The sequence below is a fragment of the Pteropus alecto genome, unplaced genomic scaffold (assembly GCF_000325575.1).
Source record: "Pteropus alecto unplaced genomic scaffold, ASM32557v1 scaffold109, whole genome shotgun sequence".
In the NCBI taxonomy this organism is placed as follows: Eukaryota; Metazoa; Chordata; class Mammalia; order Chiroptera; family Pteropodidae; genus Pteropus; species Pteropus alecto.
In genome coordinates, this window is record NW_006494608.1 from 8,528,424 (window position 1) to 8,544,268 (window position 15,845).

At 34.8% G+C, this 15,845-nt stretch overlaps 1 protein-coding gene across 3 annotated transcripts in view; it reads left to right on the forward strand.

Annotated features, from left to right (window-relative positions):
• SRPK2 (SRSF protein kinase 2) overlaps positions 1 to 15,845 on the forward strand; it is a 189,423-nt gene that overhangs the window by 14,082 nt on the left and 159,496 nt on the right. The window contains exon 1 of one of the 3 annotated variants that reach the window (XM_025041914.1): positions 14,967 to 15,001. The exons of the other annotated variants lie outside the window; for them this stretch is intronic. Within the exon in view, the coding sequence (XP_024897682.1) occupies positions 14,982 to 15,001 (20 nt within the window). The 5' untranslated portion in view covers positions 14,967 to 14,981. Of the gene's footprint in view, positions 1 to 14,966; positions 15,002 to 15,845 lie in introns of those variants that run through there. 3 annotated transcript variants of the gene reach the window in all.

Here is a 15,845-nt window from a genome sequence, read left to right on the forward strand (position 1 = left end):
GTTAAATTTGTTACTCTTTAAATTCGTGTGACCAAGAGTGATTTTAAAAATAAATGCAGTGGGACAACTAACTCTTTAACAAATTGTGTAAAAAAAAAAAAGAGGAAAGAGAGGAGGAGGGACTGCTATAGAATAAAAGATATTAAAACGCAAAATAAATAAATGTAACGTATGGACTTTTTTTTGGATCCTGTAAAAAGATGGCAATATCTTAAGTTCTATAACCCTAATGTTCTGGAAAACTGGCACATATAATAAACATTTGAGTTGTAAAGAAAAAAAGATTTTGAAAGTTTTTTTAATGAAATAAAGATTTTATGTCTCATGAATTATAATGCTATCTTAGTTTTAAAACAGTCTCAATCCACTAATGACAATTTTATGTGAGGATATTGTTAAAAGTCAAGATACCATTAACTCAAGATGTAGCTTAAAAAACTTCCCAGAGCTGAATTTTTCAGAGCCGTTTAGTAAAGTTTTATAAAGAACATTACTAAGATATTTTTTGACTCAGTTTAATATTAACTATAGTAAATGCTAGATATGAAATGATAATATTCAAATATGAATTTAACCAGTAGGTGGCAACAAATCAATATCTGAATTTATTTTTAAAGAATATTTCAGGAAAAATAGTATAAGTCATAAACAAGGTACATTTGTGTTTTCCAAGAATAAACATTTTGTGCTTATATCTTTAATCTATGCTTTTAATCTGAAAAATCGGTACAAATTTTATTTTTATATGATACTCATAGTTCATTGTAAAGCCATGATTGATTATTGATAGTTGGATGATTAATTTGTAATTGTTTTTAAAAACTGAGTGATAATGCAATTATTTGGTTTATTACCTTGTGGTTAAAAATAATCATGATTTGGTGAATTATTTTTTGCCTTGCTTTTTATGTTTAATAATCATCTGGTTAATAAATAGGATTATTTAACTTAATAAAAATAAGTTTACACTTAAAAAAACCCAGAAACTTTGTAGCACTGTCTGATAGAAAAAATTGGGAAAAATCAGTGTTTATTAGTGGAGTTATATTCCTGTGTTGTAAGGTTATAAATGCATTAGATCCATTGGTATTTATATCAACTATACAGCATTGTATCATAGAAGTTTGATAAATGATACAAAAGTATAATACTGATTTGTAAAAGTCTTCTAATACCATATGTTTTTTCTTCTTAAATTAGTTTCAGGTGTACAGTTCATTGGTTAGACATTTATATGGTTTATGAAGTGATCTCCCCACTACCCTATCACACATCTGGCTCCACACATAGCCATTACAATACTATAAACTATGTTCCCTGTGCTGTGCTCTACATCACCGTGACTGTTTTTTAATTACTAATTTGTCCTTCTTCAACACTTTACCTTTTTCTCTCAGCTCCCCAATCTCTGGCAGTCACCAGATTGTCCTCTATATCTGTGAATCTGTTTTCGTTTAGTTTGTTCCTTTTGTTCCTTAGTTTCCACACATAAGTGAAATCAAATGGTATTTTTCTTTATGTGTCTGACTTATTTCACTCAGCATAATAACTTCTAGGTCCATCCATGTCATTGCAAATTGTAGGATTTCATTTTTTTTTTTTTTATGGCTGAGTAATATTTCACTGTATATAACTTCTTTATCCAGTCGTCTGTTAGGCATTTAGGTTGTTTCCATATCTTGGCTATTGTGATTAGGGCTGCCTTGAATATAGAGGTGCATAGCTCATAGAATTAGTGTTTTGGTTTTCTTTGGGGAAATACCTGGAAGTGAAATTGTCGGATCAAAAGGTAGTTCCATTTTTAATTTCTTGAGGACCTTCCAGACTGTTTTCCATAGTGGTTCTACTAATTTGCACTCCCGCCAAACAGTGTATGAGAGTTCCCTTTTCTCCACATTTTCACCAACACTTGTTTATTGATTTGTTGATGATAGACAGTTGTGAGGTAATAATCTCATTGTGGTTTTCATTTGCATTTCTGATGATTAGTGATTTTGAGCGTCTTTTCATATGTCTATTGGCCATCTGTATGTCCTCTTTGGAGCAGATCTTCTGCCTGTTTTTAAATTGGATTGTTTTGTTTTGTTTTGTTTTGTTTTTGAGTTGTATGAGTTCTTTATAAATTTTGGATTTTAACCTCTATCTGACGTATTACAGGTGAATATCTTCTCCCATTCCTTAGGCTGTCTTTTCGTTTTGTTGATGGTTTCCTTTACTGTTCAAAACCTTTTTAGTTTGATGTAGTCCCATTTGTTTATTTTTTCTTTTGTTTCTCTTGCCCGAGGAGATACATCAGAAAAGAAATTACTAATAGTCGTATCGGAGAGTTTACTGCCTATGTTTCCTTCTAGAAATTTTATGGTTTTGGATCTTAACATTTAAGTCTTTAATTCGTTTTGAGTTTATTGTATGGTGTAAGAAGGTGGTCCAGTTTCATTTTTTTGCACGTTTCTGTCTAGTTTTCCCAACACCATTTATTGAAGAGACTGTCTTTATCCCATGGTATTCTTGCCTTATAGTAAATGAACGTCTAGACGTTCTTATAGTCTTATAGTTAATGAACGTCTAGACGTGGGCTCTCTATTCACTGTTCCATTGATCTCTGTATCTGTTTTTATGCCAGTACCATGCTGTTTTGATCACTATATCCTTGTAGTATAGTTTGATACCAGGAAGTATGATACCTCCACCTTGGTTCTTCTTTCTTAAGATTGCTGCTGTGGCTATTTGGGATCTTTTATGGTTCCGTATATATTTTTGGATTATTTGTTCTACTTCTCTAAAAAGTACCATTGATATTTTGATAAGGATTGCATTGAATCTATAGATTGCTTTGGGTGTTATGACTATTTTAACAATGTTTATTCTTTCTACCCATGAACATGTTATATGCTTCCATTTATTTGTATCTTCAGTTTCTTTTTTAAGTGACATAATTTTCCAAGAATAGGTCTTTTACCTCCTTGGTTAATTTGATTCCTAGGTATTTTATTGTTTTTGCTGCAATTGTAAATGGAATTGTTGTCTTAATTTTGCTGAAAGTTTATCATTGGTGTACAGAAATGTTCATCATTGATGTATAGAAATGCAGCTGATTTCTGAATATTATTACTTTTGTTTCCTGCTACTCTATTGAATTCATTGATCAGTTCTGACAGTCTTTTGGTGGAATCTTTAGGGTTCTCTCTCTATGTACATATTATGTCATCCGCAAATAATGACAGTTTTACTTTTTCCTTTCCAATTTGGATGCTTGTTATTTCTCTTTCTTGTCTGATTGCTGTAGCTAGGACTTTCAGTACAATGTCGAATAGAAGTGGTGAAAGTTGGCATTTTTGTCTTGCTCCTGATCTTAAGGAAAAAACGCTTAGCTTTTCTCCATTGAGTATGATATTAGCTGTAGCTTTATCATATATGGCCTTTATTATGTTGAGGTATGTTTCCTCTATTCCTAATTTTCTGAAAGGTTTTATTATAAATGGATGCTGGATTTTGTTGAACACTTTTTCTGCACCTTTTGATATGATATGATTTTTCAAATTAAATTAAAAATTTTTTTGGTGCCGAAACCCAGGAGATCATATGATTTTTATCTTTCAGTTTGTTGGTGTGGTGTATCACAGTAATTGGTTTGCAGATATTGTACCAACCTTGCATCCCAGGAATAAATCTAACAATCATAGTGTATGAGCTTTTAATGTATTTCTGAATTTGGTTTGCCAATATTTTGTTGAAGATTTTTGCATCGATGTTCATAAGGGTTATCAGTCTGCAGTTTTCTTTTTTGTAATGTCTTTGTTTGGTTTTGGAATCAGGGTAATGGTGTAAAAAGAATTAGGGAGCCTTTCCTCCTCTTGAATTTTTTGGAATTGTTTGAGAATAGTGGGTGTTAATTCTTTGAATGTTTGGTAAAATTCCCCTATTAAGCCATCCAGTCAGGATTTTTTTTTTTTTTGTGGAGTTTCTTGATTACTGATTTGATTTTGTTGGTGGTAATCGATTAGTTTAGATTTTCTGTTTCTTCTTGACTCGGTCTTGGGAGATTGTATGTTTCTAGGAGTATTCATTTCTCCCAGATCGTCCAATTTATTGACATATAGTTCTTCATAGAATTTTCTTATATCCTTTGTATTTCTATGGAGTCCGTAGTCACTTCTCTTTCATTTCTGATTTTAATTATTTGGGTTCTCTTTTTTCTTGATGAGCCTGATTAAGGGTTTATCAGTTTTGTTTATCCTTTCAAGAGCCAGCTCTTGGTTTTATTGATCTTTTGTATTTTTCTAGACTCTATTTCATTTATTTCTGCTCTGATCTTTATTATTTTCTTCCTTCTACTTACTTTGGGCTTTGTTTGCTGTTCATTTTCTAGTTCTTTTAATTATAGGGTCAGATTGTTTATTTGAGATTTTTCTTGTTTCTTGAGGTAGGTCTGTATTGCTGTAAATTTCCCTCTTAGGACAGCTTTCACTATGTCTCATTGATTTTGAGTCTTTGTGTTTTCATTTTCGTCTCTATGTATCTTTTGATTTCTTCTTTGATCTCACTGTTAACCCATTCATTGTTTAGTAGCATGTTATTTAGCCTCCATGTGTTCGCATATTTTTTGTTTTTTTTCTTGTAATCGATTTCTAGTTTCATACCATTATGGTCAGAGAAGACACTTATTATGATTTCAGTCTTCTTAAATTTATTGTATTTGTTTTATGGCCAGTACCATATATTGTTAATGGGTGTGCCTTCTCTTTTCATCTTACCCTCTCCTTCCTTCCACTTCCCCCTTCGCTCCTCCCACCTCCCAGTGTTTAATTTTCCCTAAGTTCCTTGGTTCAGAACCTTATCTAAGTCTGCTTCAGTCCTTGAGGGTGTCACTTAAAATGCCTACTTTTTTTCCCCTCTCTGTCTCACTATTAAAAGTGCTTTATCTAGTCCACATAAATGCATAAGATTTTATTTTCTTTAGCTTTTCTGATCTATTTGTATTTTAAAAAGAGGTTCCTTGTAAAGTGAGTGAATAAATTAAATGAATGACAGGGGCATCCCATCCTGTAGATCATTGGTATAGACTCACATCTGAGCCTGGGACCCTAAGTTGTTCCTGCTTTTTGTTGTTGTTAATACCCATTACTACTGGGCTGCAGATTGGTTTAAAGCCCTCTGCCCCCTAATCTCCTGTCCTTTTGTGTGATGTTGGGGTTTATTACTGGAATGCACCAAGGGATGGAGTCATTTGTATGACTCCTTTGGAAGTCTGATAATCTGTATTGTTCATATCTTCTGTAAGAAACTCTTAAGTTTGAGATTGGTTTCGATTAGCTCATCCAAATTTCGCATCTCCTATCCTTTCATCCATTCAGTAAGTATTGGGCACCTAGTATAAATGGGCATTGCTAGACACTGGGGATATGATAATGAACATGCTGATGTGGGCCTCACTCTCCATTATCTTATAATCTATTTGGGGAGTCAGATGTGTAACAGACAATTATATATCTCAAAAGGATACAAAGTAATGGGAGAAGAATTGGGTGCTATGGGAAAACCTTACTGGACAGGGTGAAGGTAAGGCATTGTTTCTTGGAGGTCAAGATGTTGGGGAGAGGTGCAAAATCAGGAAACTGGCATTGGTTGACAAACTTCCTGTAAAGGGCCAGATAGTAAATATATTTGGCTCTTCAGGCCACATAATCTCTGTCAAAACCACTTATAACCTTGCCACTGTCATGGAAAAAGCCATAGATAATACATAAATGAATGAGTGATGATGTGTCAGTCAGACTATATTTAAGGACACCAAACTTTGAATACTTACAATTTTCAGATGTCGTGAAATATTATTATTTTGATTATTATTATTTTTTTTACCCCCAACCATTTAAAAATGTAAACATTTTTGGCTCACATGTTATAACAGAAACAGATGGTGGGCTGTAGTTGCTGACTCCTGGAATGTGGTGTTAAAATTCCTATTATCAAGGGTCTTGTGCCTGAACTCTTTATATAAACAGAGCTGTCGTGTAATAGACTTGTAGTCAGTACATGAATTATGCTTTCAGTAAGACATAAATTTGTAGGTAGGGTTGAAAATTATAGTGTTTCTGCACTTCTAGCAGTTCTTTTGAAACATTCCATTGATTCTGGAAGTTGAAAGGAAAGGATATTGGGGATTATGAGGGCGATTGACTAGTGGTGCACATGCAGAGGGCCTTGCATGGTATAATTAATAGCGCATAGAAGGCCCAAGTTCCAGTCATGATCTCGTCTATTACTGGCTGTGTAATGTTGAGAAAATCATTGCAATTTTCTGAGCCTTGTGTGTCTGTAAGAGAAGATAAACTTAACATAGATACTGCTCAGGGTTATTGCAAGTAATAGTATACTTTAAAGCAGGGGTCCCCAAACCCTGGGCTACGGACTACTGGAAGCAGGCTGCACAGCAAGAGATGAGTGGTGGGCGAATGAGTGAACCTTTATCTGTATTTGCAGCCGCTCCCCAGCACTAGCATCACCGCCTCAGCTCCACCTCAGATCATCAGGCATTAGATTCTCATAGGAGCACTGGTTCCTGGTACCAAAAAGGTTGGGGATGGCTGCTTTAAAGCACCGTGTAAAGTGTCAACATTAATATCTTAAAATTACACAGCCATTTCTTACATCTTTACATCTATCATATTGATGCAAGATGGCGTTATGATTAATTGGTTTTGTCACCAAGATTGGTTCTTGAACAATTCAGCCATCATGCAGACATTCAGTACCTACTTTGTGAAGGAACTGTTCTAGGTATGAGGATTCAGTAATACGCAAGAAATTGTTCTGTCATTGTAGGTTATAAATAAATACATATTATGATACCAGGTACTTGTAAGTGCTATAAAGAAAATAAAGGCAAGTGGATAGGTAGGGGTGTGAGGATGATGGGTGGGAAAGGGACTACGGGAAAGCCTCTAAGGAAATAATGTTTCTCACCTTGTGGATTTGGGAAGATGGGAGAACTTTGAAAGAGATGGAACACAATGTAAAGACCCAGAAGTGAGGAAGAGTTTAGTTTGAACACCAGACTAAAGGCCAGCAAGCATAGATTGGATCAAGTGATGTAGAGAAATAGGGCACAGATTTATAGGGCCTACTGGACCATGGAAAATAGTTTGGATTTTATTCTGAGAAAGATTGAAAAGCTGTTGGAGGATTTTGATTGAAGGAGTAAAATAATCTATGTTCATTTAAAAGTGATCACTGTTAGAAAAAATAAATAAAAGTAAGTGATCACTCTTTCTCATTCTTTCTGAACAGATTTGTCCTAAATTCATTAGGTGGGACAGAGCAGAGTAGGCACTCACAGTGTGAGGAGGGGATGTGCGGAGCTATCATGGCCCAGAGCAGCATGTGTGGGCCCAGTTAGGATGAGGGTGGCCTGCGACAGAGTGTGTTGAGAGGGCACGGCAGCTGTCATAGGAGTCAGAGCCCAAGTAGGGTGAATACAGGATCTTTCTGACCGATGGCTTGGTGTGGGATGCTAGAGCTTGATCAGGGTGAAGAGAGTGTCCAGAAGGAGAGCATACTGCATGGAGAGTCAGAGCGTAGACTGTCCCCACCATATATGAGAGGTGGCCTGGAGTGGAGCGTGAGGAGGATTCAGTCATAGTAATCTGTTGATCTTAATTTTCTCATCTTGGTGATTTTTTTTGTAGTTATTTAGACCATCCTTGTTTTTAGTGTTTGAGGATAATGTTGCAACAGGTTGGCAACAAACTCTCAGGTTGTTTGGTGAAAAAATTCTTTACACTGTACTTTTCTGCAATTTTGTGGTTTCAAAACTGAAAAAAGAAAAGAAAAGAAAAGACTACTCTGGCTACTGAATGGAGAATGGATTATAGAGTGGCAGGAGTGAAAGCGTGGAGACCAGGGGAGAGGCTGCTGCCGCAGTCTAGTATCAGCAGTCTAGTATGCGTGGCTTGTGAGGGTGGCTTTGGCTTGGGCAGGTGATCTTAGTGGAGGACATGAGAATGGTCAGATTGGGGACTTATATTTTGAAGGTTGAGCTGACTGGATTTACTGATGGGATGTAAGGTAAGAGAAGAGTCAAGGCTAGCTTTTTTTCCTTTTTTTTTTTTTTTTTAAGGTTTGAGAAACTAGGAAAAGATAATGACATAATGTCATGGATTCATTTTTTTTTTTTTTTTAACTGTTTGTCAGAAGGACCTGGTTTCCAGTCTTAGCTCATCCCTTGAGAAGGTGTGTGAACCACTGTCTTGACCTTTCTGGTTCTCAGTTGCTTCTTATGGGCAGCATGGTATAGAATCTTTGTAGTGGGACCAACAGGCTATTTTAGCCATACCAGGTCTTGCTTTTAACAAGTAGTCTCTAGTGACACTTTGTTGAAGAGCTGGAGAAATGTTAATGTAATTGCATACCTAGAGACTTTAACACCTATTCTCCAAAAATGTTAATGAATTAATCACTAACTTCCAAAGAGCTCATGATTGGTGAGATGAAATACTTTATATTTGATCCTGTTTTATTAAATGTTTTTATCATTGATTTGGATGAGGACATAGATTACTTCATTATCAAATTAGTATATGTATTGAAGTTGAGAGCTGCCCTTTTGGGGAAGGTTCAGTAGGATTTATATGTCTTGCTTGAAGGAAATCATCTGTAAGTGATTGTTACTAACGAATAGCTTCAGTTAACTTCCTAATGTACCTACTTCAGTATACATGATGGACTTTATAATAGGAGTAATAGGATTACTGGGTGTTAAGTGGTAATAGACACTCCAGGCATGATATCTGACTGGACATACCTGATAAACATCAGTAACATTCCTCCCCAGTTAAAGGGTGTAACAGCCTTGCTTATTCATGCTGCACATTGATTCATTTTTCATCTATGAATTGTTTGGTCAAAGTACTTTCAAAGAAAGGCAGTTTGAATCCTTCCAAAAATTTGTTTCTGTTGTGTATACTTGAGTTGGCATTTCTTATCTTGATTAAAGCTTTCTTAGGTGAAGTTTTCAGCTGCTTAGTTTGGTTCCACCAAGGGAAAGGTGTGAGTGATGTGTCTTCAAATCTTTATTTTAGTGTTAAAGATGTAGATATATAGTATTACACATAATATGTTTTCTCTTCTTGAAAAATTAATGTACCATTTTCACATTGTCCTTTAAATATTCACTCCAAAGGCAGGAGACACTGTTCCCCTGTGTTCTATGTTAATATGTAGCATCTTGTACAATTGGGTGCTGAGTAAGTTTCATTGTAAGTAACTGAGAAGAAAGACTTCATTGTTAACATTCTGAACAGTGCCAGTGTTACCATTTTATTTGCATTAAGACTCAGCCCTTGAAAAAGTAATACACTGTCTACAATGTCTCAAATATGAAATATGGGTAGGTGTTTTGGAGAAATTTCTGTGCAATTGTGCTTTGTGTTTTAAAGTTTGAAACTTTCAGGAGGAAGTCGTTTGTCTGATATTTTCTAAGTGTTGGTGGTAATGCAGACTTCAATATTTGTTACTGCCTGCATTCACAGAAGGCCTTACTTACCTTCATTTGTTTTTGAATTTTGTTATGGAAGTTTTAGTATATACTTTGTCCTAGGAGGTCCCCCCCAGCATAAAATTTCAGTCTTTATGTGAATGTGCATTCTTTTTCATAGGTGATTTTTGACCCAGTGTTTTCTTTTTAGCTGCATCTAGGCGTTGAGCCAGGGAGACCTGAGTGTTGAGAGGCGACTACTGAGCTGGAGAGAGCTTTCCTGGCTGAAGTGGAGCTGTGTAGACTAGCAAATGAGACATCTGTGCAAACAAACAAACACAAAAAGAAAAGAAAAATTCATACAACAAAATTCATCACTTTAAAGTGGTAATGAATACATTCACAGTGTTGTGCAGCCACCAGTTCTGTCTAGTTCCAAAGTGTTTTGTCACCACCAAAAGAACCCCTATATCCATTAAGCAGTCACTCCCCACTGCCCCTCCTTCCAGCCCCTGGCTATTACCAGTCTGCATTTTGTTTCAGTGAATTTACCTGTTTTGTGTATTTTATATAGTGGAATGACATAACATGTGATCTTTTGTGTCAGGCTGCTTTCACTTTGCATGTTTCTGAGGTTCATCCAGTTGTAGCTTGAATCAGTACTTCATTTCTTTCTATGGCTGAGTAATAACCCATTATATGTATATGCCACAATTTGTTTATCCATTCATCCATTGGTATTTGGGTTGTTTCCACCTTTTAGCTTTTACGAATGTGCATTTGTTTTGTTTGTTTTGTTTTCAGTTCTTTTGGTGATATACCTAGGGGTGGAATTGCGGACATATTGTAATGCTATGTTTAACTTTTTGAGGAACCACCAAACTAACCCCTCTTCCCCAGGCAATACCATTTAATATTTCCTCCAGCATTGTATGAGAGTTTCTCCACATTTTTGCTAACATTTGTTAGTTTCATTTTTCTTTTCTTTTTTTTTTTTTAATTATAGCTATCCTTGTGGGTGTGAAGTGATAACTCATTGTGGCTTTTATTTGCCTTCTCAATGATTAATGATGCTGAACATCTTTTTATCTGCTTGTTTGTCATTTGTATATCTTTGGAGAAATGTCTATTTAAGTTCGTTGCTTAATTTTTAATCAGATTGTCTTTTGTTATGTTAGTATTTTCCCGATACTAGACCCTTACACATATATGATTTGTTAACATTTTCTCTTCTGTAGGTTGTCTTTCACTTTCTTAATGATATCTTCTGGTGCAGAAAACTTTTTAATTTTGATGAAGTCCAATTGACTTGTTTTTTCTTTTGTTGCAGTTGCACAGGCTTTTTGTTTGCATAATCTAAGAACCTGTTGCCAGATTCAAGGTCCTGAATCTTTACCCTTATGTTTTATTCTTAGAGTTTTATGTTTTTAGCTCTTATATTTAGGTTGTCAATTCATTTTGAATTAATTTTTATATATGGAGTGAGCTGTGAGTCCAACTTAAGGTTTTTGGAATGTGGATATCCAGTTGCGCCAGCACCACTTATTAAAGAGACTGTTCTTTCTCCATTGAAGGGTCTTGGTGTGCAAACTTTTACTTTGGTCTATTTGTATATGGATTTACCTAGAATTCACTTCTAATGAGGAGCTGTATATGAGAAGGTATTTGTGGATTACAGTCTGGCTTTCGGTGGTAAATAGGGATTTGTGATTTGAATGCAAAATTAGCTTTATACATTTTAAATTAAGTGATTCAATCAGTACTGGCTTTATTTTGTCCTTTGAGTTCTTTTGTAAGAGGTATTTTGTTTGCCAGTTGTTATTTCAGTACTGTGGAAGTGGGCTACCTGTTGCCTTTTCTGAAAACTTATAGTTTATTCTGTAATTTATTTTCAAGGTAATTATTAATGTATTTTTTAAAATGAGAAACATTAAAGAAATTATATTGATAAATTTGCTTTGGTTGAACATAAACATTTTGCTTATATAATTTCTCTTTTTTTCCTTTTCCAAATGATAAAATTGCCTAAATTTTTGTGTTAGAGTAATTAAATGACTTAAGGTGAGAGATTCTGAACAAAATATGAATCTTAGCTTCCAAGATTTATTCTTGTGCCTTGTTTAGGGATATGTGTGTGTGTCTGTTTGTGTGTTTGTGAGAGAAAGAGAATGTGTGTGTTTTAAAGCCTGATTTTGAAAATTAATTTGCCTTAAATATACAGCAAATCTAGCCGACAGACAATACTGCAGCTCAAAGGAAAATATAAGTATTTAAAGATTCGATGAACTGGATTACTAGAAAAATACCCCTTAATTATTTGAAAAAATAACTGGGAAAAATTTAAAAAGCTTATGCTATTTTTTCTCTCTTCCTGGAATAGACTTAAGAGTCTATGTTGTAAATAAGAACTAAAGCTCATTAATCATTAATATATTTCTTAAATAAGTTTTCAGGAATGTAGAAGAGAGAAGGTAATTTTAATCCTTAAAATATTGCTAATGTTAAAAAATGTTCATAAAACCATGAAGACCTGGAGGCCGTTGTACTTAAACCCCTATATTCTGAGTGACTAATGTTTAGTAGTTATTCTGTTTTTTTATTGTAAGTCTTTGCTATATTGAAAAAGAAATTTACAGTGATGAAAAATTGTCTTTGATTAGTTTGTGTAGAATTTAAAAATATTACATTAATAACATTTTTACAGAGGTTAGAGATATATAAAGGATGATTGTGAATACCTGTTTTTCTTAACTGTGTCTGCCAGTCAGTTTTGAAATATTGAGTAAATTAAGCAGTTTTTAATATATGACATTTTGCTATTTTACTCTTTGAGATTTGTGTTTATTTTAGTTGCTATGTGACTCCTTTATTTACTTGAAAATATTGCCTGGGATTTGTTAAGCATGAATTTTACTCATGCATGTAAGTTAATGTTTTATAAATTAGCTTGTAATTATCGATTTGTGTCTGTCTTTGGAGTACAGTATATAGTTAAAAACCGGACGTGTAAAGTACTGATCCCTTCCTGCTCTTTAGTGCCAGGATTTTATACTGGGACCTAGTGGCAGAGACTGAAGGATATTGTCCTTGAACCTAGGAATTGCATGCATTCTGTAGTGCCTGAGTTCCGTTTTCGAGAGGGTTAGAGCTTTACTCAGTGTTCTCAAAGGAGGTGGGGGAGCACGTCTCAAAAAGTTAAGTAAAATTAAGCTGGCATATTGACAACTGAAGGGTAAACTAAAAGTAAAGTTGCTTAAGTTCTTTGCTATTAAGGATATGACAGAAGGAACATATGAAAGGCTCAAGTGGTGAGTGACATTTCTGAGTATTCGGATAGGTATAATTAAGGAACTTGGTAATGGTACAGGATAGTGATTCTTAAACATTTCGCTCTCAGATCTCTTTTAGACTTAAAAATTATTGAGAAGGGAGCATTTGAGAGCTTGCTTCCCAGCATATCATCAGCTTGGTTCAAATTAAGCTCAAATTAACTCATAAAAAAATTAAGAAAAAATTGAGAAGACTAAAGAGCTTTTTTTAATGTGGTATAGTAAGTATCTGTTGATACTTACTATATTAGAATTAGTAAACTTAAAAAAATGTCAATTCATTTAAGAGAACAATAGTACACCCCCATTCATTTCATGTTAACATAAATAGTATGTTTTTAATTGAAAAAAAAATAGTTTTTTTTGAAACAAAAAATTAGAATGGCATTGTTTTGTATTTTTGTAAATCTCATTAATGTCTGGCTTAATAGTAGCTAAATTCTTAACATTCTTCTACCTTTAGTCTGTTGCAATATGCCATTTTGGCTGAAATATGTGAAAAATTTTTTTAATCCATCCTGTGTCCTTTCATCAGCGGTTTTCTTTAAAGCAATAGCTTCATTTCATTCATTTTGAGAATCTTGTCTGCCAGATACCCAAGTTGGAATAACCATGGCTTGTCTGGCAGTCAAGTAAGAAAGGTGTTCTCTGAAAAGAGGAACTAGTTCTACTCATAATTAAAACAACTGCACAAGTATTTTTCACTCACATACACACACACACACACACACGCAGAGTGCAGAAGGGCTTTCTATTTTATCAGAAACAATATGTCCACGAGGTTGATATTTAATAAAATTAATGTTTTACTGCTTCATCAAGAACACTCTTAAGTGAAGTGAAACTGGCATTATCTTAAGTCCTTGTTAATATAATGATTGCTAGTGCAGTTTGGGGCCACTACCTTGAAGGTGCCATAGTACCAGCAACTTTACCCACCATTGCTTTTACATTGTTAGTGTAAATGTCAACACAGTGAAAAAAGCAAATAATATCTTAGTATCATATGAAAGTAGTTTTGATCTCATGGATTTCATGAGATTTGTGGACCATACTTTGATAGTTGCTGGGAGGGGTGGATATTCCCATTATTGAATTGCCATGACAGCATTCCCCCTATCCCCGACTTCTGCCCAGGGGAGGAAGAGAGAGAGAAAATCAAACCAGAGTATAATTTTCAGATCTAATGGAGAAGGAGAGGGAACAAATGTGTATGACTTTCTTATTATTCATTCTTATTTAAGCATCAGGTGACCGCCCTGTGAACTAGTTAGTTGTTATCCTTTATTTGCAGTAAGGTTAAAAGATCCTGAGAGGTTAAATAGCTTGCCTAAGGTAATAGAACTAGTAAAATAATGGCCAGTGGGCTTGAACTACATTCTGGGTGAGATCAAAGTCCATGTGCTTTTCTCTTAGCCACACTTGCTTCCAGTTGGATGTAATGGGAAGAGTCTAATCAAAGTTCAGGTTAACTGTTACCTATTTCAGTATTGCCTGTGTCCTTTCATTAGTTTCTTCCTTATCTTGTCATTAACCTTTAGCTATTAATAATAATAGGATTCTTGATTAGAAAGATGCTCATGGAAACAACTGATTTTTTTTCCTTCACAGTATTTGTTATCTGTTTATTTATCAAGAGAAACTGTTTCTTAGCCCAAATATGCATGCTTCATAGTTCAGGAACACAGGTCAGTGATAAATTTTCATGGAAGTCAATTTAAATTCTTTACATTCCGAAATCACTTTGAACTGTGAAAGATACCAGCCTTCTTCATCTCCTCAAAATCTTTCATGGTATCATAGTTTCTGTAGAAATCTGGGTATGCCTTCTTTGTTGGTTCAGCCAGAGCAAACTTAAAAGATGCAACCCCCAGGGATACAATGACTGCTCCAACAATATGAAATCGCAGACACGTGGCCAGAAGGCCACACGTCTGAGGTTTCGTCAAAGCACTGGAAGTCATGGTAGTTATATTTTCCCTTAATACCACTGTCCTTCCAGATGGAGAAATGAACCACAACTTTTTTTTTTTTTTTGATCTTGATCTCATTCATAAAATTGGAGTAAGGTCAAGGAGTAAAATATTGCCAAAGCTAAAAGTCAGGAACAGTGGTTATCTGGTGGGCTCTTTGGTTTTTGGAATTATTTGTACTAGTTTGCTGTTGAAGCAGTTACCATGGAGAGTAAGTTGTACAGGTGAGTAAATATTGTGCTTTACCTAGTCCTTGAGAATGTCTCGGTTGAGTAGTAGACTACAGATGTTAACGCTACTTTCCAGTCGTTTCTGAACAGTAATTTGAGAGATGTTTCCCCACTGCTTAAAAGAACTCCTTACCTTCAAGTTCAAAGGAACATTTTAAAGATTACCTACCTAAAATATGTCTTTTTATTTAGTACCCTGTTTTGCTTTGTGTAAACAGACTGGGAGTTTCAGGATACCAACTCAGTAATTTCAGAAAATTTTTAGTGACTCATATCTGTAATTTGAACACGGCTCAGGAGGAACATGATCATAGAATCACAGAATTAACAATTTATTATGCAGTGTACTAGAATTATGCCAAATACAGTTAACCCAGATTTTTATTATTTGTGTTCACTGAGAATATTTCTAAACTTGCCAAAGGAATGAAAATACAGATGTATAATATTTACAATGACATAATACTGCAAGGGACTTAAAGGATCATCTAGTCAAGTGGTTTTAGAACTTTTAAACAGCAGAACCTTTTCTTTAATTGCAATTATATCCAGGAGTCTAATATTTAAAGGCTTTCTCATGGCCGAAGTGGGAGTGGTGGGTCTGGAATTCTCCTGTTTGCTTGGTAGACTCCGTTTGCTACTGCTGTGAGCCCTTGGGTAATAGTAACAAACAATGTAAACATGGTTTAAGTGTTCATTTGGCCCCGGTGCTAAAGCACTTTACATGCATAATTTCACAGTTTGAAAACCAGTCATCTAGTTCAGCTTCTGAATTTTATCTTTGAAGAAAAGGGCCCAGAGAACTTAAATCAGTTGCCCAGGGTTTTTAGTAGAGTTA